At 49.6% G+C, this 25,899-nt stretch overlaps 1 protein-coding gene across 1 annotated transcript in view; it reads right to left on the reverse strand.

Moving 5' to 3' along the window:
* The window catches only part of Nav2 (neuron navigator 2), a 625,897-nt gene extending 600,589 nt beyond the window's left edge, over positions 1-25,308 (reverse strand). The window contains exons 1-2 of the mRNA XM_050122142.1: positions 25,256-25,308; positions 20,070-20,707 (exon numbers count right to left, since the gene is read on the reverse strand). Coding sequence (XP_049978099.1) covers positions 20,070-20,144 — 75 coding nt within the window. The 5' untranslated portion in view covers positions 20,145-20,707; positions 25,256-25,308. The remainder of the gene's footprint in view (positions 1-20,069; positions 20,708-25,255) is intronic.
* Between the last annotated feature and the right edge of the window lie 591 nt (positions 25,309-25,899).

The raw sequence follows: 25,899 nt of genomic DNA on the forward strand, positions 1-25,899 counted from the left end.
AAGGAAGCCTGGCTGGTGACTGTTATGCAAGCTTGGAAGCTCTATCTCCTGGTGTGAGTGTCTTTCACAGGGACTATCACCAACGCTGGCCTTCAGGACAGCTGTTAATAATGGACCTATGCATCGCCAGGAGGCAGCAAGCATGGGTGCCATGCTTTCTGTGGCTGGGCAGCCCCGGACTCACCTGCAGACTTCTGATTTTGCATATGTCCACAGCCTTTTAAGACATAAAGACAAGACAGACAACTAATCCCTTCCCTCTTTCTCTTCCTTCCATTTTCCCTTCCCCCATTCCTTCCTAAATATTCCACCTTAACACCACAATTATGATCCAGAATATTTAGCCTAGGCCTTCGTGTGGGTAAACACCTGCCACAATGGGATCCTTACTGCTACCTCTCAGGGCATCAGGGAATGCTCTTCCCTGCACAGTAACTGAATAGAGGTCTTTAGAACCAGATTCTGTTGTGGAGTTAGTTGGAGAAAACTTGCTGAACAAAGGTTATATCATCCCCTTTCGCCCACCTCCGTCTCCCAAGGCCAGCCAAGTGAAAGGGCTTATCCAACATGGAGATCGTACCATGTCCTCATTAGCCGGTCTTTCATCCATTCGGGCCAAATTGGTTTTTGATGCAACAAGAAAATGTATCTACTGTGCTATTAATCAGGCTCAGCAAGGAGAAGGTCAAGGGTGACTGGCGCAATTATGGGTTGTGGGAAGCAGGCCAATCAGACAGCGAGCTGGGGAGAGGGGAGGTAGACGGCTATGAAATCAGGGAGGGTTGTGAACCACTGGAGGGAACCAGGAGGCTGATCCTCCCAAATCCAGCATGTCCAAGGCTTCTATCTTTAGCTCTCCTCAACGGTTCCTTATTATGAGGGAAACTTCTTGGCTCTCAGGCACTCAGTGTGGAGACATAAACCCAGAAGCCTGACAATGATCTTAGGAACTAGAGTCCCCCGAGCCTGTAGATTCAATTGGATGTTTTCCAGACCGGTTGAGGCTCCGACAAGGAGAAATGTCCAGGTGTGCACCAAAGAAGATTAGACTTGTGATCTTTTGACTTCTGGGCATAGCTACTCAGTCAGCTTAAAGGTCTGAAGAGGTCCTGCGTTTCCAGACACTGTTCCGGAACCAAGGGAGCTGAGTAAGCCAAAGCCTCAAACTGCCTTAAGGGGTCACTGAGTCTCTAGATCAATGTGTACTGGATGGCAGCGAACTTTCCAGGACCATCTCTACATCACAAGATCAAAGAAAATCCCCAACATAAAAGTCTACAAAGAATACTGTGCCACAGGGTGTAGGGATAAGCCCTCCCCTTGGGGGCGGGCTGCCCTCAGGCGTATGTTTACTGATATATTCTGCTGCGCGCCCCTTCCGCGCTCTCTCCTGTTTCCGCTGGCCACTTCGCTGGAACCTTGGTTTTGTGAGTCTGGTTTTGTTATTAAATTTGTTTAAATATCAATTACTGGTGATTTATTGATCCGACCGCTGCAACAGGGCACCAAACCCTCAATTCCTGGGGTGGGGCCTGGCCAAGTTTCTTTTTAAAGAGAATTTTGTTAAGCCCTAACTACAGAGACAATTATCCATCTTGTTTATCCAACAATGTAGATCAGGCAGAGATGACGTTGTAATCATTTTATAACGATTTTTTGATTATTAAGCTGAATCATCAATGAAACTTTCACTAAGCTGCACCCTAGGAACTGGTTTGTAATGAGTCGCTGCAATGTGTTGTACAAAGTGGCTGCAGACAAATCAGTTACCCTACACTCCCTGAAGAATACAGACACGACATCCAGGCATCTATTAGGTTTACTCAAAAACATATGCGAGCCCTTTTTTTCTTTGAAGAACACTAATTTTCATCCCGCTGAACCCACCCAGGAGCCTGCTAACTGCTTTTGGGGTGCAGCATCCATTTCCCACCCTGGAGGTGCAGCTCTGTTGCTGATGCTTGTGTCTCAATCTGTTGGCCCCTCCCCTACACTTTCCAAGCGTCAGTCTGCAAATGGTCCTACCCTTCCATTCTCGAGAACATCCAGGCTGGAGGAAGCGAGGGGCAATGGGTCCTGATGAAGCTCCTATCATCTTCACAGACATGACCTTATCCTGTTTTCTTATCAGGGGGTAAACGATCACAGCCTTATCAAATTGGTGAAAACACAGGCTCTCCATGTCAAGGGTCTCCGTGGGACTTGTAGCCCCAGATCCTCACAGTCCTGCTAGGGTATAAGGAGCTTGGATCCCCTAGCCATCCAACTATCTTGATTTATTTTGTCCAGCACTGAACAAGGAGACTGGAGAAAGCTTGATTTTTCTCTACACAGAATCAAATTAGTATCACTGCCATGCTTAGGGCCGTGACTCTTGCAGAGCCTTTTGGTCCAGCCAGCTGTTCTCTGCCTGAGGGGGAGAAAGAAAGCCGTACTGCCAAGCTTGCCACCGGATATTGAGGACCCATGTGTGGATGGCGTGGTGGTCTATTACTTTAGGACTCTGCTGCCTGTTTTAGAGCCAGCACCAGAGTACTTGTCAATGCTCCATCAGACTGCCCTCCTGACCCCCGAATGTGGCCTTTGGGAAAATCTAATTGCCTGCTCTGAGTGACACTGGAGCCGAGAGAGTGATAAAGTTGTAGACAGTCACTTGGTGATTAGGGGCCCTAATGGAAGGGAGATTGCTGAATGAATGCATGAGAGAATGAATGAACCCACGCCAGGGTTATTTATCCAGTGCTCTGGGGGCGACACAGTGATGTCTTCATTGAAGCAACTCTGAGGACGTAGACTGTAAGGACGTGAGTCAAGAAAACTGCCAAAGTTGTCTTCATACAGAACCCCCAACCTTAGGCCATGGTGTCACTGAGGAAGACTTATACTTTCAAGGATGGGCACATAGCTGGGATGGTGTGGTTCTGTGTAGACTCCCCAGAAAGTAAGACCATAGCAATGGAAGGCAAACATTTCTGAGAGCCATGGGTGGGCTCTGCTGTCCTGCAAGCCGAGCTAGTGGCAGCCTCTCTGGAAAGGCCACCACCGTAAACATATGCCCTTTATGTCTGCCTGGGCATTCTTTTATTCTCTGGTGAATACTTCTTGGAGAACTCACAATGTGTCAGACGTGACCATAGAAACACAAAAATGATTAAGACTTAGCCTGAAATCTTGACATGTTCATTGTCACACTACCATGTGACAAGTGCCACCACAGAAGTCAACTCGGGCAGGTGAATAGGTCAGGATGGCAGATGGGATTCCGGGCAGAAGAAACAGAAGTTCAGACGAGAGCCAGAGGGGCCAAGAGAATGACAAAGGTCCTGTGTCCTTGAATGGAGGGCGAAGTCCTCGTTCAATGCCTCCAGAAACAACGGTGCTTTGTCTGTAGGATGATGGCCGTGGATTTAAAGTTCTCGGGATCAAAGGGAAGACGCACCAGACAGTCCCCAGGCAAAGGGAAGAACACAGGGGCAACGCAGTAGCTGACACTGGACGGCAGCTAGCAACCTCAGCTACTTGTCTAGATACACTGAGGAGGAAAGGAAGAGGGTCTCTTACTCCCAGCTCTCCCCTCTGCCATCCATTCCCAGGGCTCTCTCAGTGGCTCTCAAATGGACCCAGGACTTTCTCCTAGAGAAAGACTGCCAAAGTCCCTGGGCAGTGTGATTGTCCCTTGCTTTACAGACAAGCCGGGAAGCATGTGGGCCTGGTTGCACTCTAAGATGTCTGGGTTTTCACTGGGGTTTGACTCCATTAGCTTTTGCAGGACATCCCTCTGTCTTTCTCTGAAATACTTAAAGTCTGTTAGCCTCCTCGTCCATGTTTTCCTCCTGCCAGGGGCTTCTGACACACCTCAACTACAAACTGATCTCCTGGGCAAGCTGAAAACCTGGGCAGAAAAGAGGCAGTCGGGGAGGCCATCTCGAGCCTCTCATCTATCTACCTGGATTCAGGACCAGGAGGGCTCTGCAGGAGGACACAGCTGTGCTTCTCTGCCTCCTTCAGCAGCAGGGGCTCTTGTGAGCCAAGCTGATGCTCTGACGTCATGCTGACCAGACTGGTAACCTGACCCTTGATGACAGCTCCCCCTTCCCCCAGCTGGGCCCATCATGCTGGCTCAGGGCAAAGGTCACCCCCAGGGGAAGGAGCAGCTGGAACTCTTTGGAGTGGCTCTGAAAGGAGAGATAATTTCCACGGCTGACATCTCCCAGCCTCCGCTGCCCCTAGTTTTCCTTTCCTGGCTGCTGCTGACGCAGGTCAATCTCGCTTCCTTCTGATCAGTGATGACCACACCCCCTTTTAGGCTTAAGTTCATTCTGGGAGGTTATTAGTTGACCAAGTGTGGAGGCAGGAAGTACACACGGCCTTGGAAAGAAGCTGAGCTCTCCAGGAAAACAAGCATGATCAACCCTTTGTCAGTCACTGAGCCATTTCTCTACAGAATGGAATGAAGTAGCAGTCAAAAGCTAAGTGCATTTGAATGTCATTTGGATAGAGCCAACAGGGGACGGAAGCCTACTTCTGAATCCCGCTTAACCCCATGAAATAACTACAGGCATTGCTGTCCTTCAGCATAAGCTCAGCTCTGGGGGAAGAAACTAGCCCTGAGCAGGTTTCTTCCTGAGAGCACCTTATAAACTTTGCAGGAGCACCGACTCTGGCTGCCATCGCCACCATTCCTGGCCATCCTCCCCACTACACGGTTACCATCTCCCAGCTCTCACTCGGTGTTCACCTTGACCCTCCAATTAAGCCCTGAACAGAACAGGTATAGTTATTGCCACTTAACAAAGAGAGAAGCCGAGTCACGCAGAGGAAGGGTGACCTTCTACAGATTGCTGAGCCGGATCGCCGAGCTGGGATTTCTGTCGTTTGCACCCGGAGTTGACATGCTTAGCCTGAAAGGGATTCAGTAAAACACTGCTGCAGGTAGCAAAAAAAAAAAAAAATGCAGTACGAAGGAGGGACTGGAGAGAATCAGAGAAGAAAGGACGAGAGAAGACAGAGGGGCTTCAAGCAAAAGTGTGAGCTGCATCTTAAAGAGTGGCCAGGGGCAGCTGGCTGGAGGAGTGGGGGCTGGGTAAAGGATGAGCTGTGACTGCTTGCTTCGTTGATACCCAAGCACAGCTATGGCCATGTCCTTGACGCCCTGAACACACCTGGAACACCAGCCCAGTTGGGTTCTTTGGTCCCGAGTTCTCCCCCAAAGAGAAACAGATGTGTTTCTTGCCCTAAGAAGAAAGCTCCAGGGTCACATACTACTCAAATACTGTCCTAGGAGGATGGCAAACAAAACCCACAATGTTATGTCGGGAAACCTAGCTTCCCACAGAGAACGACTTCGTGAAAAGTAACCAAGTAATGACAGTAGTTTATGAAGTTATTTGCAAGAATTCCACAGTGTTATCACCTATAATGTAGACCACTATTTTATATGATTGAAGACAAGTCTTCAGCTCCTGAGACTTGAACTGATCCATGGTTGAACCTGGATCTGATTTTGTCACAGTGACGGCTGTCTCCTTGAGGTCACCATGGACTCCTTGTGGCTCTCTGCTCCAGTAAATATTGACCTTTCTCTGCATGCAGGAGCTCCAGGGCTTTGGGAAGACAGTGTGGGGGACACAAATATTATGACAAAGTGTAAGAGTTGAACATCTGCTCACACAGAACTAGAATTGGGATGAAAGGGACAGGTCCAGTGACACTGGCTGCTCTCTGTCATCCAGGCAAGGCTCAGTTGGCCCCAGAAGATGATTAAGCCACATGCCTGAGGGATAAATGGCAGTGTGTGTCTGTCGTGACGTAGCCTTCCTTCCATGAGAAGGCAGTAAGGGTACCAACTATGGCTTCTGTGGTATGCTGTCTCCCTGGTTCCTAGCACAGATAATCCAAATTGCTGACAACTTCCTAGGTGATGGGGTAAAGAGAGCATCGACCGGCATTTATTAATTTTTGGTAACTGTTGTTTGCACTTTTTTGCTATTTATTTACATTTTTGTTATTTAATAAGAAGAACATTGTCAGTGAGGCCCTAGATGTCTCTGGAACAGAGGCCGGCTGCCAGAGAGACCAATCATGGGATCACTTCCTAACCTCTAAGGAGGGAAGGGGCTAGAGATGGAGTGACTGACAAATGGTTCAGGATTTAATCAGCCAAGTTTCTGCCACGTGGCTCCCAACAAAACCACAAACAGCTAGGAGGAAAGTCCAGCATGGTGACCATTCGGGGGTACTGAGGGGGTTATGCGCCTGCAGAGGGCTGAGGGCCCTCCTGTCTCCTTCACTCTCTGTACTTCTTCCAGAGTTCTGTAAGCTGGTCTAGGATGTGATAAAGCCCAAAGAGTTGGTGGTCATGGAAGCTCCTGATGGAAAGCCAGCTAGTTAGAAAGATGGGGTAGCCACCACCTGGGTTTGACACCTGAAGTACACGAAGTCTTGAAGAACCGGGTGATTATCCGTGGCATTTATCAGTCACTGTGTGGGATCTAATGAAAGTTCCTTGTAGAAAACGCAAGAATTAAATGATTCTCAAGACAGTTGGCTCTAAGGGATTGGCCAGGATGGGGAGGGGAGGCAGTCTGGACGTGGTTGTCCAACGGGCTCTGTGGGTAGGAAATATCGAGGTGACTGGCTGCAGAGCACCCGGGTTTAGATATCAGTTGGATCTGCATCCTCTTGCCAGCTTCAGGGCAAACTCTACCTAGTGACTCTAAATGAAGAGGACCGCATCACACAAATGCTGTAAAGATAAAATGGGGGCCCTTACGCCGTGTGTTCATTGTTGATTAGCTGCCAGATGGTAGGAGAACTGGATGGCTAAGTGGACAGATAGGTGGACAGGTGAACAAATGCCAACATTGACTATTGGGTAGAAGGAACAGGTAGGTCTGTAGAAAATTAGATGACATTTACCTCCAGAATGACTTTATTGGGAGCGTTATAAGCTCGTGGCCATATCTGTGATGGAGCCTGGAGGGAGGAGAGCATTGGGAGAGACAGCATCATGACCATAGGTAGCCATGACAGGGCCCTAAATGGACACAGACCCTGCAGTTTAGCCGTTTCCTTCAGATCCTAGGAACAAAGGGAGTGTCAGACTCTTTAGGTTTTCTCGGGGCAGGGGTAAGGGAAGGCAAGCTCCCTAGCACAGCCTATGAGCTGAAAGTCAAGAACACTAACAAAGATGAGCTATATTAAAGTTATTTGGGATCTGGGGAGTAGGGAGGGAATCGGAGCTGCAGTTCTGAAAGGGATGGGGAGAGCCCAAGGCAGTCTGTCCCGCAGAGAGCTGTGGGCTGGCGGCTAGTGTAGCCTGACATCTGGGAAAGTGCAACAACCATAAGCTCTGTGTTCTTATACCCGCGTCATGCTTACACGTGTCAGACAGGGTCCCCAAGTGTTGTTGGCTTACTTTAGGCTCCAGAGGGAGATACCACTATTTCTCCATTTTACCAGTGAGGAAACTGAGGCACAGAGGGCTAGCCAAGAGATCACACATCAGAAAAGCAACAGATTTGAATCCCAGGTTTGGGAGCTGATGGTCTATGCCCTCTGAGGTTTCTGTAGTGTGTGGCGTAGCATATAGTAGGGCTCAATAATAGAAGCTACTATAGATGCTGTCTGCAAGCTTAGTCTTCATATGATGGGGCACTGTTTCCCACACTGGAATCCGTGGATACCTCGTGATATTCAGCATCATTTTAAGAGGTACATTGGAGACCTTTAAAAATGTTTATGATCATAATTTTACTTAAGTATGTATTTAGAAAGAAAAGTTGCACATTAAACACACAATGCCACTTGTGACATTTGATGACCCTTGTGACAAGCCCAATTTTCTGAAAAGTGAATCAATTTAAAGACAAAGAGTAAAGATGGACCAGGAGTGAGGCCACTGGTGGACTGATGGCTAGGGATAGGATGTAAGGAAAGGGGATTCAGGAATTGCAGTCCTCAGCTTGATCCCCTATCTGTAAAGTGGGCACAATGGCTCCCCTCAGCACTGGCCCATCCACCCCCAGCCCATCTCTACCCCAGTCCACAGTGTTGCTGCTTCCTCCCCTGAACCATGGCAACTGGGCTCCTAAGCATCAATCTTGGAGCAGCCCATTTTCCTCACAGCGCAGCTCCGGCAGGCACCTCCTGCCACCTCCTCAGATGTGTTGATAAGATTTGGAGGCACCACAGGAATCCGATGGGGAAGATGCTCTAGGGATGCAGCAGAAATTAGATATTTTTCAATTACCACAGGCAACGGGCTTCACGTGGCTTGAGTAATGCAAACCGCTTATTTGCTGTTTCCTTCTCGCCGCCCTATCTGGTTCCTGCCAGTGATTGATGGCCATGGGAGGGGAGAATGCACGCATCCGCCACTCACCTTGTCAAGCCCCCTCAATCTCTATCTACAGAGTGAGTTGGCTCCCTCAGCTTGCTACAATAACTCAATATCATGGACGGTGTCCAGGACAAAAGACATTGAGGCTGTAACCAGCCCTGTCTTCCAAGCATAAGGTTCCCCTTAAAAGCGACCTATATCCCAAATTGCAGAAAAAAAGTTATAATAATGTCAGAACAGAATAAGAAGGAACAAGGGCAAGAAGTGACCGCCAAGTCAGAGCTGTATCTCTGGGAGCTCACAAGCTGAGAGCAGAACCAAGGGTGCTCTTTCAGACTCCTGAAGACAAGGAACCCACAAGACCCTCAACAGCAAAGCGCAGTGTTGGAGCTCCGTGTGAGCTGAGACGCACATAGGCGCGAGCTCACTGGGTGCTGCTGCATCAAGTACTTTACATATATCAAGTGCTTCATAAATGAAACTCTCAGGATTTCCATTTGGTAGGTGAGGCAGAGAGGTCCGGAGGCTTCCCTAAGATCAAGACAACAGCTAAGACAAGATCCAAACCCAGACTCCTGACTGCCGAAGTTCATCCCACTCTGTCCAGCTTCCTGTTCTCCGCCATGGAAAGCTTTGCCGTGTCTGCTATGTTCCTCTTGTCAGCTTATGAAACCTAAGAAGGTATGGGGTTGATGGTAATTCACGTGATGTCATTCATTCATGTGATGTCACAATGTGAGATGGTCCAGAGAGGAAGACATTCACAAGACAATTTCTGGACCACTTACTACTGAGTATGCCTCCTGCCCCTCACCGTCTTCTGCCCCTCTTATGTCAAATTTTACCCAATTAAATAGAGATGCCCATCACTGCCCATCCAGCCATGCCTCTTGGGAGCGAGTCACCCTCAAAGGTGAGGTTCTACACCATGTGACTGCCTGACATTAGCCATAACTGACTGGTCAGGGCACAGACACAGAACTCGGTAATTAGCACATCCAAAGGCCAACATCTCTCCAGCTCAGCTTTGTTCACCAACGGAAATATTCTGAGCTAGCAAGATGGCTCAACAGCTCCCTGGCTGCTCTTGCAAAAGGGTTCAGTTCCCAGCTACCCGACAACTCATAACTAGCTGCAACTCCAATTGCAGGGCATTCAACACCTTCTTCCGGCCTCCAAGGATACCAGGCATGTGTATGTGGCATACCGACATACACACAGACAAACACTCAAATATAAATAAATCTTGTTTTAAAATGTAAACATTCTGGTGCTTGTTAAAACAAAACAAAACAAACAAAAAAGAGTTTATTTAAGACCATAGCAAGAGAGAAATCGAAAGAGAAACAGAGGCAGGGTTCAACTCTAAAGACAATAAAGATAGCTTGGGACCTGTGTGGCCAGAGCAGAGTGAGGGGCCTGAGGAAAGTTAGGCAAAAATCAGAGGTGGGGTTTCTTGCTAAACTGACCTAATAGGATCCTTGTTGAAGGCAGGTCCATGACTTCTTCATCAAGGAATGGCAAAAAACTTGATCAGATATTGTGGGAGGGGAACATCTTACTAAACTGACAACAGCCTTTTCACTTTGCTTTTTCTCATGGTCTTGTTTTCTGAGACAAGGTCTCACTAAATAGCCGAGGTTAGCCTCAATCCTCCTTCTTCAGCCTCTCAAGTGCTAGGATTACAGGTGTGCACTACCATGCCTGACTTCGAAAGAGGTATTCTTGGGCAGGCTTCAGTCAGGATAGCTGTCAAGACTGAACCAACAGACGGAGCCTGACTAGGGTAAAGGAGGAAGTCTGCCACCAAATCTACTCAGAGGGAAGGGTTGATAAGATGGTCTACGGACTTTGCTAAGGAGCAGACAGTGAGGGTGGAGCTGATGAGGACTAGTGGGCTGCTGAGGGTTATCCCTGAAGATCGGCAGAGTAAGGGGGCTGGGGAAAAGGGACAGGGAGGGACGGTGGCTGGAGCAGTGGGAAATGCAGAGAAGTGGACCCCACACCACAGAGGCGTGAGCAGTCAGCAACTCAAGTTACCTGACTGCGGGCCCTTCGCAGGGCATGTCTGATTCAGTGCCTGCCTCGATTGGTTCTCTAGGCTCAGAATGTTTCTCTTGGCCACCATTCTCATTTTCTCAGAGTTTCTGGGATGAAGGGCACCACAAGCCCAGCTCCACAGACTTTTCCTTCTAGGAGAGCTTAAGCATTTCTCTACCAACTGCTAGGTCATCTGTCCGCATTCCTGGCATTCTGTGGACTTTGGTGGGATGCCCCTCCCTAAGGAAACAGAGATTCCCCTTCTGCCAAGTCTCTCAGTTTGCTCCTCTGTGCTAGAACATGGAAGGAGATATTCTAGACCTATTCCTCAGCGCTTCCCCTTTGAGATGTATATGAATCACGTTCTTATTGAACTTCTAAATAGCCCATGCAGACATCTGTAGAATGACCTCCCTAGGTCACCATCACCATAGCCACACGGAAGCTCAGAAAGAGAGGGACATCTGTGGCAGAAGCAAAGGAATGGCAGGTTCATAATCACGAGACAGTTCAGAATTCCCCCATGTGCAGAGACTCACGAGTGTGATCCAGCCACACCTAAGCAGTGGCCCCCAGACCAGACGCCTCTCTCCATTCAGATACTCGGACAGCTAAGACCTATTCCGTTTTCGCCCGCTATTGTTTTGACACCGATTCTAGATCATAGCCAAAGTGGAGTCCTAACTCCTCTTTGTGCCCACTCCCATTCAGAGTGCCTACTGTCTCCCATCCATTCAACGAGCATTTGCGGGTCCTCTGCTGTTAGACACACACTGTACTGCACGTCCTGACGAAACCACCATGAAACTGAATGACCCCGGGCAAGAGCCAGCCTAAGCAATCCACAGCAGGCAGGATACACACGTTAAGTTGCATGGGGTCTGGAAGCTACGATGCTTTGTTCTATTTTGTAGCTTTCCATGAGGATGGTGCATGTCATTGAGGACTTTGGCTTATTGAAATTTTAAATTATAACCACAGATGGAAAAAAAAAAGAAATATTTTGATGTGCACGTAGACTCTCCCAAGAAGTTTCTCACCTCATCCTAACCTACCCTTTGAGGAACCCAGAAGGAGCCTTCCACCCCCACCTCTGATGTCAACAGGAACTTGGACTCTGGTGTTCCCAAATAGCCTGGTTGTTGTCTCTATGATGGCATTACAAGGGATGGGGTCAGAGGACTGAACTAGCTATGACCAACATGCAGACTATTAGCTCACAAGGCCCTGCACCCAGCCCTCCCAGGAGTGTGGGTGTTGGCAACAAGCATGGCTTTGAGGATCCTGGTCTTTGCCCACTCAGCTTAGCAAAAGCAACAGCCCCGTGATCACCCGAGGGGACTTCTCAGTCTCCCTCCTAGTGCAAAATGCACAGCCCTGCCCCAGGTCCCTGTCCGGAGCCACCCTGGCCTGACCTCCTTGCCACCCACCTCAGGCCCAGTCCTTCATCCCTGCAAATGGATTCAGCATGCAGCCACAAGTCCCCAGAGTTGTTGCCTAGCTTCAGAAGAAGCTGCCTTACAAAACCCCCTGCTTGGTTCCTGTCCCCACGCCTATTCCCAGTTTGCTTCCCAGCCCCCACGACTAGCTCTCTCTTTCTAATTATCCCAAAGAGAAGGAAGATTAAAATTTAATGCCCTGAAGATGGGAGTCGGAGATGTCATTATTTTGATTCAAACCCCGGGCATGCAGGAATCTGATCTAAGCTGCGGGAGAACGGAACCTGGGTGACTCTAGAGAACCTTGAAGAATTGAAATGCACCTGTGGGTAAGCAGACTTTCCCTCTGGTGCTTGACTTTTAGGGGGTGCCACAAAGCACAGCAGATGATCCTCACAAAGTCATCCTGCAGCAAAAACTCAAACTGCAATGGGCGTCTCAGACCCACATAGAAGCCTCAACCTCCCCCCCCCCCCATGTGAGAGGCATGCAGAATGATGGAGTCAATGGTGTCCCGACAACAGTGTCACACAAAGAGGGTTTGGCCGTGAATTTTGCCTCCAGAAGGGTGCACAGCAGCAGAGGTTTAAGCCAGAAGCAAACCCCAGTGCCAGATGTCACCCAGCTACTCCCCAACCACAACACTGAGAGGGTTTCTGCCAGGTTCAGGGAAGTTCAAGGCTGGGAATTCTAGCAGCTTTCACTCAACAGCTTAGTGCTGTGCTAAGTATGACCAATGACGTGTCTCGGGGTTCTCTCCAGGTACCATTTGTAGCTTCCTAAATCTCACCTCGAAGACGAATGTTAGAAAGGTTAGATAAATTCTCTAACATTAAAAAGTCCCATAGCTACGTGGGTAACAATACTGGACAACTGAGGTGGCTTTGCCACATGTTCCCTTCTCATTTAAAGCTCCGCCCAGGCTAGTTTAAAGCAGGAACAAAAGGAATCAGCACTGACCAAGGGGGGAAAGCAAAGTCTCGGACGTCAGTGGCTGATGGAAGACTTTGACAAACATGCCTGCCCCGAATGCCAGCTGAAGATGCAGGTGATGCAACCCTGCTCACTGCTTACCACTGGTCCCCTGCCCTCTTTCAGTCTGAGGGCTCTGCCGCTTGGTTTCTGGAAGCCCATGTGGGCAGATCAGAAAGGCAAGAGGGAACCCAATGCTCGTATGCTGAGGGGTCCTTATGGAACTTTTGGGGGTTGTAAAGAAAGGAGGTGTGGCCATATATGAAGGGTCTGCAAATGTTATCCACATTTTCTGGTGTCCAGATGAGATCTCCAGAAATCTACCAAGTCTTCTTCCCCAGTGGAGAGCTAGCTGAGGGGGGTAAAATACAAACTCATTTCTACTGACTGAGGAAGGCTGTTTCACTCCCTGGAAAGTAACTGTCCGTGGGAAAGGGAAGGCAGGGGTAGGGCCACCTACTTTTGATTGCCAATGGGCCATGTGCTCTTTACGCAGCCCTGTGTCTTTCTGTAGCTCTTGTGCCTCACACCAAATGGAGATAGCATCAGTTGCTTTCCTGCGACAGGTGCAGGTCATGGGGGGGGGGAGGGTGTACCCAAAGGTCTTAGAGAGCCACAACCAGGGCCTGGAGAAATAAGCAGTAAAGTGCTTGCTTTGCAAACTCAAGGACTTGGGTTTGACCCCCAGAATGTCCCCCATCCATGATACACACACACACACACAAGACATAGTCGGCATACTCTTGCAATCTTAGCCCTGGGGAGGCAGACAAAGGAGGTTCTTTGGGGTTCACTGGCCAGTGACCTAACCTAATAGGTGAGTTCTAGGCCAATGAGAGATCCTGTCTCAAAGACAGTGGGAGCTGTTTTGGAGGTTATATCCTCTGGTATACACATACACACACACACACACACACACAACCACCCCCTCATCTCTGGGATTCTATGTTGTCAGGGGAGACATCAGAGCTGGTGAGTGTCCTCAGGGCACTTCCAGAAGAGGCAGCTGTGGGCATATGGCCTCTAACGTGTTCTCTTTAGCTTGCATTAGCTACCACGACAACGCTCTACCGGCTAGGACACGTTTAGGGAGCACTGCCTCAAGTGTCTACAGGCTGGATAGCAAAGAGCTCACAACCTCCAGCATTCCTACTTGGTATGCAGACAGCAGCCTTCCGGTCTGCCTTCACATGGCCTCGCTCTGCTTCATCCCTAAGGAGTCTTCCTCCTTATAAGACTCAGATCCTATTGGAGTAGGTCCACAGCCTTAGGACCTTGTTGAACCTTAATTGCCTTCTTAAAGGTCTTTTCTCCAATTACTGTCCCTTTGGGTGGTGCTTGGGGGTGGTGGTTAGGGTTTTAAAACATGAATTCTGGAAGGACAGATTCAATCTTTAATGGGGGTAACCCCAGCTGCAGCCCCACCAGAGAGCAACCACTTTTCAGGATCTGCTTGCTCAGTCTTCCTCCCTCTCCCGTTCCTCATGCTTTTCATTTAGTCTTTTCCAAATAGACTTCGGGTTACTTATCCTCCAAGGAGACTTCCTTGACTTCTCCAAATGAAAAGGACACTTACTATCTGCTTGAACTGACACTACCTCCATGACCTGAGAACCTAAACCCAGCATCCTCTCATAAACAAATGTTGAATGGATGGATTGTGATTACTAGGGATGAGGACAGGTACCAAGCCTGCCCCTCTTCAGTCCTCTCCCCCTGCCCTGCGCCTGAATGATAGCTCACAGCCCACTGATTGAATCACAAACGGCTCTGGTCTCTTTCCATCTCTCTCTTCATTGATGTGCGAGATGCTCTGTTGTACAGCCTCGGCATCCAACCCTGACCACCCGGTTGACACATCTTCCATTCATACCAGCAAGACAGGTGGGCCAGCCAGAAGGCAGATCAAGCTGCAACAGCTACATCCCCAGCTACAGGAGGTATGAGCACAGCGGCTGGACCAAGAATCTAGAAAAGTTAGTGCAGAGAGCTGGAAGGTGGGCTCTGGCCTCATCCCCTCCAGTTGCATTAGGATCTGTCTCCCTAGTAGCACCTCAGAACTCAGTCCACTGGTACAGGAAGATTCCTCTACAGAAGATCTGTGTGACCAGAGCCCTGCAACTCACCTTGGGAAGGCTGTGTCAGCGATTTATAGACTACCATGGTCACGGTACTGGGTAAGGGATATCCGTGTGATGTCATGTGGACCAGTTCCACTATTGTGTGTGTGTGTGTGTATTTATGCATGCCTGGGGGCATGTGTGCACATGAATCCCCTTCCACTCATATGTGTGTGCATTTATACACAAGAGCAAAAAAGTTGAAAAGATCATTTTAAAAATTTAGACCTAGCAACTTAACAGAGAGGTAAAGATTTCGGTGAAGTTCTGCAGCTCACAGACATTGCAAGCTGTTTAACCCTCAACCTAGTTCTTGCCTCTGTGAAAAGGCTTATGAAAACTTGTATGAAAGAGACTGAGCAAACAGCTCAGTGCTAGGGTGGCTATCATTTCCAGGCTTGGTATTTGATCCCTAACACTGGAAAAACAATGAAATGAACAAACAGATTTAAAAAGAACGCCATAATGGTCTGAGGAAGAACTAAAATAAGAGACGCTGCTGGTATCTCCAAGGCATAGGGCAGGTACCTGACACACGTTAGTTACTTTCCTTGTTCTTAGCCCATTGAGATAATTTTTAATACTTTCAGTGAAGTCCACTAAAGTGGCCATCTATTCTCAGGAAGATCAGAACATTTGTGGGTCTTGTTTTCCCTGTGACTGGAACAAGTGACTACTACCCTGCTTTCATGGATCAAAACAAACATAAGGGTACTTGCACCATGAGAAGTGTGAGAAGGCACCACTGTTTCCAGATGCCCCATCGACAGCTCAGCTGCTCCATCCTATGCCACTGCTCCCTCCAGCCCTAGAAGCAATGATGCTTGTCAGTGCCTAAGATTCACCTACCCACCTTGTCACCAGGTCCACACTAACTCCAATTGTCACTTCAGTATACCTGCTTGGAGACCACTCTCTCTCTAGAGACTCTCTGGTCTTTCTTTATCAAATGTCTCAAGTCCTTCATAGAACCCTTGAGAGTTTGCTTGAGTCATATTTTCCCCTCCTCTGTCTGTTAGTGGAAACATATTAAATCTAAAAGGACCAAATTCAACTTCATCATCAAAGAGAAAGAGGACCCACAACACCATATACCCTTCTATTTTAAGTAAGTTGCCTTAGGAGCCTCCTGTGTTCCAGAAGGTGAAGTGATGGACAAGATCAGCTTCCTCTGTTTAAGAGTCAGCTGTCTGGTTCAGAGGTTATGACGTGATAAAGCATCCAGGACATGAGGGGGTGCAGTCAGCAGCTACTTCACTGCTCCTGAGTGAGGTGTAGAACGACATGGATGATACATTCTTTGTGAGGAGTGGGGGAGTGGCCCAGGAGTGAAGTCCTTTGAGGGGGACGAAAACATTTAAGTAAAGCCTCAGACACGGGGTCGACTGTCGAGAAAAGTCATCAGAGTTTAGCCAGGAGAAATGTGGGGTATAGGGAATGAGAGAGCTGGGCTGAGGAGGGTGGCTTCTGTGGAGGAACGAGCAGGAAATCACTGATCAGGACGGCAGCATCTAGGCTGTGTAGAGTCACCTGACCAGGAGTGGACTGTGCAGTAGAGAACTGGCCAGAACGTTATGGCACCCTCCATGCTAGCTGTCTTTGATATGAAATTAGAAATGGAAAAATCCAGAGGTTAGAGGAGACAGATGCCAGGCCAACTCAGAAGGGGTGATTAGATAAAGTGGGGTGTCCTTGTTGGGGCAAACGGTTGTAAGCCGAGGCCATGGATACAGGGCAGTCAGGGTTGTACACAAAGGACAAGGAATGGCTGGTACGGCGAGCAGAGTGATGTGTGCCTCTTAGTGGGACGCTGCTGGTTACCATCCGGAGCAGCTCAGCCAATGCTATAAATTTTAATTACATGAAGCCCGAGTCTATCCTCTCCAAAGCCATTTTAAAAACTAGCTCTAGGAAGCTTTCCTGCTGAGTAGGTGACATCCTGAAGAATATTCAAACTAAGTTACCCTTGTCACTTCTCAGTCACCAAGCCTCTTTGAAGGGCCCCAGACGAGGCTTATTTATCCAGCACTTGCCCTCCATGAGAGAGCTTGCGGCGGAGGACACACACAGTCCTGTGAAGAAGGAGAAGTGGGGGGGATCAATTCAAAAGTCCTTCCCATGACAGAGCAATAGCTGTCTGTCAGGAAGTCTGGCTTCTCCCCTTCGTGCTGGGTAAATGCTCTCAGCACACAGCCGCACTCAAGCAACTGGATTTCTGTCCATGCTGATTTGTAGCCCCAGGGCCTCTTTGCCTGATTCCTGACTCAGCACAAGATTTGAATTTGACAGAGAGGCAGAGGGATCTGGGGACGTCACCAACGCTGGAGGAAGGAGCTTTGTGAGCTCTGAAAGACACCTGCCCCCATTACATGGTCCAAACAGAGCTACTTTCAGATCTTCTCAGGGCCAGCTGCTCACCATTAGGTCTCCACCCCAGAAAGCCTACCTTGAGGTGGAAGCCCCTTAATCTCAACTCGGTTCACCATACTCAGAGCAAGAGATGTTATATATCTTGGATTGAAGAGATGGCTCAGTGGTTAAGGGCACTTGTTGCTCTTACAGAGGGCCTGGGTTCAGTTACAGCTCACAGGCATCACCTACCCCAGTTCCAAGAGATCCAACATCCTCTTCTGAACTCCACGGGTACCGGGCATGCACATGGTACATAAATACATGCAGGCAACACACACATTTAAAAACATAATTGATTTTTTAGAAAGAGATATTACATATCTTGATTTATGGGGTAGCTACATAGATATATAAAACGCATAAAAAATCCACCAATCTGAAACCTTAGAAGCTTTTGCTTTACTGGATACTGGATCTAACATACCTACAGCAGCATTAGGATGTGAGCTCAGCTTTCTCCTCCTGCGGACCATGGCATCCTTCACCCACACAATGAGGGTCTCCAAAGACCACATCCCAGGTGGGCCCTGAACCAGTCACTCCATCCACAGGGAAAGCAAAATGAAGCCCCCACCAAGCACAAGGAAGCATCCCCTGCTGCTCATGATAGTAGGAAATACAGCAAAAGTTCAACTTGTTAGCCCTCTGCTGTGTCTGTGTGTCATTGATCTCACAAAGGCCCATGGGTAACTCATGTTGGTGGAGCCTCTCCAGCTCCCCAGCTTCCCAGCATCCCCCCTGCAGATTCCTTGTCTTTGTGGGATTTTTCAGCCAGTCCCCCCAAAAGAGGAGCTCTTAGCTCCTTTGAGGCAGGAGCCAAACACTGCAGAGCTGCCTGTCAGCCCTGTGGACAGGACATTCCAGGTTGCATGCTGTGAGGCTTGTTTAGCTTCACACTTGACGCAAATGGGACGTGTGTTTACCCACAAACACACACAGGCACACAACAGAAGCTGCCACTGCCAACAGAAGCGGCTGCAGTGGCAGGGTTCTGGAAGCCCAGACTTATTCTTCAGCAATGTTGAACTCGATCACATCGACTATCAGAGAAAACAATCTAATTCCTCCTAAGCCAAGTTTCAACCTCTGCCCAGAAAATTCAGTAGAAAATGAAATGTAATACTCTATTAAGCTTTATTTTCCCAGCACAAGCGAGGGCTCACCCGAGCATGGAGAGCCATTAAAATGGATCTTACATATATCATTATAAATTTAATAATCACCATGACGGCTAGAGTTCAAGTTAAAATGAATGTCAGCTGAGCATGACCAATTGATGTTACCCCAGCTGCCGCCGAGCCTCACTTGGGGTTGTATTCTCCTTCCAGAGGCTCGGTGGTACATGCGGACCCAGCCCAGCCCAAGCCAAGAACAGATGGGAAATGCAAACAGCTACACCTAGCCAAGGAGGAGCCATCGTAATTGCATATTATCTTAGTGTACCAGCCCAATTAAAATTTTCTACAGTATCAGAGGTCTCAAATGTTCCTCGGCTAAGTGTCTGGATCCCAAACTTGGCTGACACTGTCAAATGCAGGCATTCCTCAGGCCGCTCACTGCAATCAATGTTCCTTCTAGCTCTGGGAACGCGCCCACTGAAACTGGAGCAGAAGATCTAGCAGGCTCTATACTTGGCAATCAAACTCCACAAAACAAATCTCACTTATCTAGGTGCCTGAGATGGAGGCGTTCTTCCTGAATCAAGGGGGCCCAGGCTTTGGAGCGATTCTTGCTTTAAGGAATGGAGTCGGCGTTTGTGTTTTTAAGATGTATTTCAATTTATATGTATTCTTTAAAGACAGTGTAAGTCCCAATACAAAAGCTGTGTACACGCAGGCACATGCGCACCGTGCACACACCACAGCTAAAATCTAATAGGAAGGGTTAAAAAGCCATTGGTATTACACACGGGGAGAGTTGATCTTTGAAACTCACAAGGGGAGAGAACACGGTACCTCATCACCTGGATAGAATGCTACAAGCTTGGGTACCATCCCCACACTTCAATGAAAACACTGGGTCCATTTGCAGACAAATACAGTCTCTGGTTCTACATCAACAAGTATAACCCTTGTTAGCCCCTGGCCATACCCAGCCACAGGTTCGCTTCTAAACCGTCAGCTACAGCATGCCAGTGGGTCTCCCTAGTGTGCCTGGCTTCTGAAGAAGAGTTGAAAGTTAACCGGCAGACACAAGTCCTGGGTGACTGTGGCTTTCAGACCAATCATAGCCAGTGACCTGCACTCAATGGGCCACTTTAAATGACTGTGACAAACGGGACCAGAGAGTTCACAAGGTGCATTTTTGATCCTTATATGCAAGAGCAGGTAGAAAACACAAAAAAAAATTCCTTAAACAAAACCATCTCAGGAAGGAGCACCATGACCAGAAGGCAAAGTGTGCACACACACCCAGAACAACTGCAGCACAAAGGAACCCAGACTGACTTTGAGAACACCAGGACTTTTTGCTAACTTCTGTAAAGTGTGTAAAGTCTTTGCTTTCCCTAGTTCCAGGCATTAAAATATTCCTTCTTTTCATTCCTCTCACACATTAACCACCAACAACCCAAAGCAAAAAACAGCACTAGGACACCAAAGTCAGGAGCAACCGCATCACCTCCTAAGCAGAAAGAGACAGACAGGTCTGATCAATGAACACAGTTCTACTAACTGATCACCTCTAAGCCGCACCTAGCAACTCCACCTCCAGGCAGCCAACAATAAACAAAGTTCTATCACTTACCCTCTTTTGGTCTTCCAGTCCATGAGTGACAGGCTTTCTCTTCTGCTGTTGGCTTGACTCCGAAATCGATTCCATTTCCCGGGCATAAAAGCTCCTTCAACGGTATTCTAAATCCACAGTAGACCCAAGTGACCCGCACAACAGCGACCCGTGCACACCAGACCAGGTCCCACCAGAAGGGAGACTGTGCTATCTCTTCAAAGCTCTTGCCATCTTCTTGAAAGCCACTTGGGAACCTGGCTGGCCAGCGATGCCTTGGGGATGAAGGAGGCTGCCACTGACATCTCGAGGATGAGGAGCAGAGTTTCACTTCAGGTCTGCAATTCACTTTACAAGAGCCCAAAGGACAGATCTGGGCAAAGAGGAGTCCATGTCCTGGGGCGTGTGCCACATCCCTGCCCCAGGAATTCTCTGCCTCACTGTCTGCTTGGCACAGATAATTTATATGTCAATAACAATGGAAATGGGCATTTAATCCACCAAGCTGATAGCATCCACATCCCTCTCACTGCCCTTGGCTCCTATAAATCAGCACAAACACCTCTCTGCCAGCCGCTCCTCGGAGCTCCTGTGAGTGCTTGTCTCCACAGTGGCTCCCCTCCCGGCTGTCATCTTCCTTCCTGCAGAGAGACACTGACCTGAAGAGAAAAATGTTCAACAGTCAGATTTTGTCTTTGGTTCAGTGTGGTGCTCGAGCTGTCTTGCCTGCCATCTGGAGTCAAACAGCAAGGCCTGGGCCCAGCAGCAGCCAGCAGTCTTTTTCTGAACCCACCATGGATCACATCCATGGGCTAGCAACCTGGGGGGTGACTCATGGACTCCCTATGTCGCCTGCTCTTGAAATAGCAGGGTGGTGCTGGAAAAGCCCACGTGGGGGCTTGCTGTCAGGGCAGCAATAAGGCACCATGGGATGATGAGAAAGGGGGAGATGCTCATGGAAGCGGAAACACCAGTATCGCGGCCTCCCCAGTTCCAGCTGGAGGGTGTGGTGTGTGGCAGGTGACACAGCCTGGCCACAGGGAGGGGAAAGAGCAGCATGGATCAGACAGAGCTGGAAAGCAGCTATGGCATGGAGCTGCATTCCCTGCTGGAACCTGCAGGCAAAGCAGACACTGGTCACCTCTTACCTGACGTTGTCACAGAAGCTCTGGAAGCCAGGGAGGAGGGGAGAGAAGAGAGCACTCCAGAGGAACATGATCACTGAGTGCAACTTCCCTGCGTGATTTAAGAGGTGGGGACAGGCCTGAGAATGCCATCAGGATAATACCAAATGCCTCTCCTCTAGCACCTTGGAAAACAAAGGCTGAGGGGGTGGCAGGGGCTTACTAAAAAGCACTAGCTTCTTGCCAGCATTTTTAACCAAACACTAGCCTCCCAGCAATTCAGTCGGTGCCAGTCTCCGGGAGAGCTACAGCCAGATCCAGTCAGAGTTAGCATAAGACAGAAGCCCCCAGAAGTCTCCCTTGCAGCTGTCCTGATCAGCAGCCACTTTGAAATGAGGCCAAAGGCATCCTCTGTCACCACCCTCTGTCAGGCTTCCATGCAGCTCACTGCCAAGGCAGGTTGTACAGCAGACGGGAGGGTTGGCAACAGAGGGCTCATGAGAAGAGAAAGACAGGGGTGGGGAGTACCTGGGAGAGATGCTGTAGAAGGAAATGCAGGTTCCCAGGTGCACCCCTGAGAAGTGTGGCTTGCCCTATGCCACACACTGGACCCCAACAGAGTTCAGCAAGTCACACTGCCCCTTCTGATTTGGATTAAGAATCAATGAGGAGCTGAAAGTCCAGAAAAGGGACACCTGAGGGCAAGATTTCAGAAGTTCTCTAAGGGCCCAGGAAATAGTTAAGCACGCTTGGGCTGCCCACAAGCACCCTGGACATCAACCCCTCCGAGACATCTCTAGGAAAGACAGTTCCAGAGAACAATGCAAGAAAACTAGCAAACCTCCTCCAAGCAGAGCTCTTTCCAGATGTGGTCTCCGACCTAGTGGAAGATTCGGATCATTGTAGCTTGGGTTGAGCCTCAACTCTGCACTGCCTCACGGTGTGACCTTGCTGGAGTATCTTAACTTCTCTCATCTAGAAAGTGCAGGTAACACTAATAACGAAAGGATGGCATTCATTTAACATGTGACCTGCTAAGGCATTTAACTGAATGCCTGCTGTGTCTCTGGTGCTACTGATACACATATCCATTTATTCAATAAATCCCTTAGTCATGTGCCAGTCACCTGGCTTTTCGTTGGACACTTAACGAGAGCAGTCAAACAACTCCCCTAAAACAAAAGATAGTTAAGATGCCATGTGTCTAGAACTGGAAGCCAGGTCTGGCTTCAAAATTCCCACCTATGTCCACACAGAGAAGATCACTGCCATTTGTCTAGTTCAGAGTCCATACTTCTTATAGTTCCTGCCTAGGCTCACAAATAATAATGAAAGAAAGAAAAAAAAAACCCAGTGCTCAGAAGGGTCTCCTCCTGGGAGGACTTCTCCAGTCCTGGACTCCGCCTGCGTCTGTCTGCCAGGACAGTTCTGGCCCCTGCACCAGGCTTGAACCAGCCCTCTCTCCCGGGTGAGACCCTGTCACATTCTATCACACCAACAGGCGCACACACCCTGAAAGCACACGAGGACAGACGCTGTCGCCACGGAAGTGTCTTCCCTGGCAGCAGGGAGCGAGAAGATGTGCCACACCTCCTGCAAGCCTTTTGTTTTCTCTAGAAGGCAGTCTGCCCCAGCTCTGGGGCCACTGTTGCCCTGGGCTCTGTGGCAGGAGTCACCAGGAAGCAAGGATGTTGCTGTCAATGCCTTCTCTGATGTGCGTTCTGACTGGCAAGGGGAGGAAACGTCGTAAGAGCAAATGCCCCGCTTCCTTACTGCCAGAGAAGTCTCCAGAAGTTTAAGCGTGCTTGGAGGTGGAGATGGGGAGGAGGCAAGACTAAGAGAACATTAAATTAGTTCATTAGAAAGTGAACATGTTGGAGGGATCCCCAAATGCAGCTGTTCGGCGCCAGCTTGTCCTCTGTGTTACCCAGATGTCAGTCAATCAGCCTGGGACAGGGGTGGAGGGGGATAGAGCAGCTGGTACCATCAGGTGAGCTCGCGAGCCTTATGGGCAAGCTCCATGATCTAGACATTCCGAAGACTAGCCTGGCCATGGTACAGGTATTTAAACACACTGCCAGGGGTCTTGGACCAAACACAGATTCCACTGGGCTTCAACTTCCCATTCCACACCTAATCCTACTCCTTCCTCTGGACAATCACAACAGGGGTACAGGGGATCAGTCTGCAGATTCAACCCACAGGGTACCAGGACAGAGTTTAGTCTTCAAGGCAGAGATTCCCTCAGAGTGCTACTGAGGTCCTTTACTGTAGGAAGACCCAGTGCCCCTGAATAGCCAGTGAGATTCCAATGCCAGAGCTAGCGGCAGGCTAGGGCTTGCAAGCTGGACCCATTCCCGCTGAGATGTTGGGAGCCTGAGCCTACTTTCTACCTTTTGCTGATTTCTCCTAAGTTTGCAAAATTGGTCGCTGTCTGTTTGATCTTCTCCCTCCTCTCCGCAGCAGCTCTCATTTCTGGTTTCCAGCCCAGGCTGAAGGTGGAGGGTTGTGAAAGGGAAGCCTGGTCAGTGTTATTTTGTAAGAGGAGTGCATCCCTAATTCAGCTTTCTTGTGCGAATGGGAGAGCCAGAGGGCGTCTTGCAGACCTAACCTTTTATCAACAGAGCGATAGGCAAGTCTCATAAAATGTATGGTAGAGTAGCAAGGAAGAATAGTGGGCTTAGGACTTAGGTGGAGTGCTCCCAAAGGAGTCTGTGAACCAGACACTTCTGCCAGGAGGATTGACACAGCCCACAACCCCAGCGCCTTTATCTGAGCACACCAGCGAGCAGAGCATGCTCCCGCCTCTTCCTCAAGAAAAGAAAGGATCACACACAAAAATAAGTCACTAGGGCCCCAGCTGGGCAGTGCAAGCTGCCACCACCGAAGTCCCTTTGCAAGAAAGAAAAGAGCTGACTGGTCAAGCGCACCCCTCACCAGGGAGAGCCTGGGCTCCAGTGCTTGGGTGCCTCTTCTCAAACTCTGCCTGGGGTCCTGCAGCTGCCGGGAATGGAGTGTGTGTGTGAGAGAGAGACAGCCACGGAACCAGGCTTGGCCTGGTTCCCCAGCTCAGGCTCTGATCAACCTACCCCCATCCTCTTGCTGGCATGGGAAGACCCATTGAGAAGGCAGACTAGAGAGACAAGACATATACAGGCAGAGCACGCGTACACACACGCACACGCACACCTACAGCTGCTCCGATCACACACGGACACACACACAGACCGACACACGCAGATGAGTACCAGACCTATATTTGGAGACAAATGTGGCCAGAAACAGAGGCACCAATATAAAACCACACATAAACATACCGAGAAACAAGAAAAGAAAGGAGAGAGAGAGAGAGAGAGAGAGAGAGAGAGAGAGAGAGAGAGAGAGAAAGAGAGAGAGAGAGAGAGAAAACAGACCCAGACAGAAAAAGCTAGGAATAGTGGTACTCAGCCCCCAGCATCCCAGAGAGTGTTTGCAGACGCCCACAACAACAGATTAACAGGGACCCAGATGCCTGAACAACCCAGAGGCACAATCACAGAGTGGGGCCAGAGAAACACAAAACAGAGCGCTCAAAAACAGAAGAACACGCGCAAGGAGATGGGCCGCCTTGGTCGCGCATACTGAGCGGGGCACACGCCCACTCCGAATGGGGGCGTGCGCAATTGCAATTTCGTGCTGAGGCCTGAGAAAGAGCGAGGGCTCACAGCCACGGGTCTCAGGACGCAGTGCAGCTAGCCCAGCATCTGCTGGGGAAGTTTCTCAAATCATCTCTGAACAAGGGTGTGTGGACTGGCCGGCCTGCTTATGCGTGCAGCTGAGCGTTCGCCTGTGAGGTTTCTGTGATGCAACCTGGTGGCTTCACAGGCTCCTCGCCCTACTTAAAGGTCCTGGAGTAAGGGTGCGGTCTCCCAGCCTAGCCCTGTCCCCTCTGCAACCCCACCCTGCCTGGACCTCCAAGCCCACCCAGAGCATCTTTAAGTCCTCTTATTTTGTCAATCCAATTGGGTCGCAAACTTTCCCCAGGCTGGTCCTAGTGGACAGCCCGGCCAGGCTTGACCCCAAGAAGGCAGCGCAGGGTCCTACCTGCGCCCACGCCGCCGGCTTCTGGAGCCACAGCCTCCAGCCAGTCTTGCTCTGTACTCTGACCGGCAGCGCTCCTCAGCCCGGGCTCTGCCACTACAGCCTCTCCTTGCCCTCCGGTTGCCCGGGAAACCGCCTCCTCCTCCTCCCTTCCCCTAGCCAACCAGTGTGGTTCACATGGTGCCTCCCAACCAATGGGCAGCCTCGCCATTCTAGTTACCTCCACCCCCCCACCCCTCCCTTTCAGGGTCCGGAGTCTCTCCCCCGCCCCGGGACTGGAAAGATAGACAAGGCCCCTCCGGAGTGGCTCTTCCTCCGGGGGTTGGGTGGGGTCTTTAGCTGGCACCTGTATGTAGGCAGAAGCACTTGACAATTCTAGAGAGAGCAACTGGAGAACAGGAGGCGGGAACGATTTCTCAGAGCACCTAGTCAGCTCCCTCCAAATTCGAAAATTCCCCCGACAGGATCCCGCTGCCACTGAGCTGTCCAGACTGTGTGAGGTCGCCCCAAGGCGGAGCTCCTCAGTCTCCACAACAGAGTGTTTAGCACCTTCCCGAGCAAATCTGAGGTCTGGAGAGTGCTTCCCGACGTCAAACTCAAATATCCACTCCAAGATCGGCGGCGTCTGCTGTCTTGGACCCGCAGAA

Source organism: Alexandromys fortis, unplaced genomic scaffold (assembly GCF_014885135.2).
Source record: "Alexandromys fortis isolate MF-2015 unplaced genomic scaffold, M_Fortis_MF-2015_v1.1 scaffold_170, whole genome shotgun sequence".
In the NCBI taxonomy this organism is placed as follows: Eukaryota; Metazoa; Chordata; class Mammalia; order Rodentia; family Cricetidae; genus Alexandromys; species Alexandromys fortis.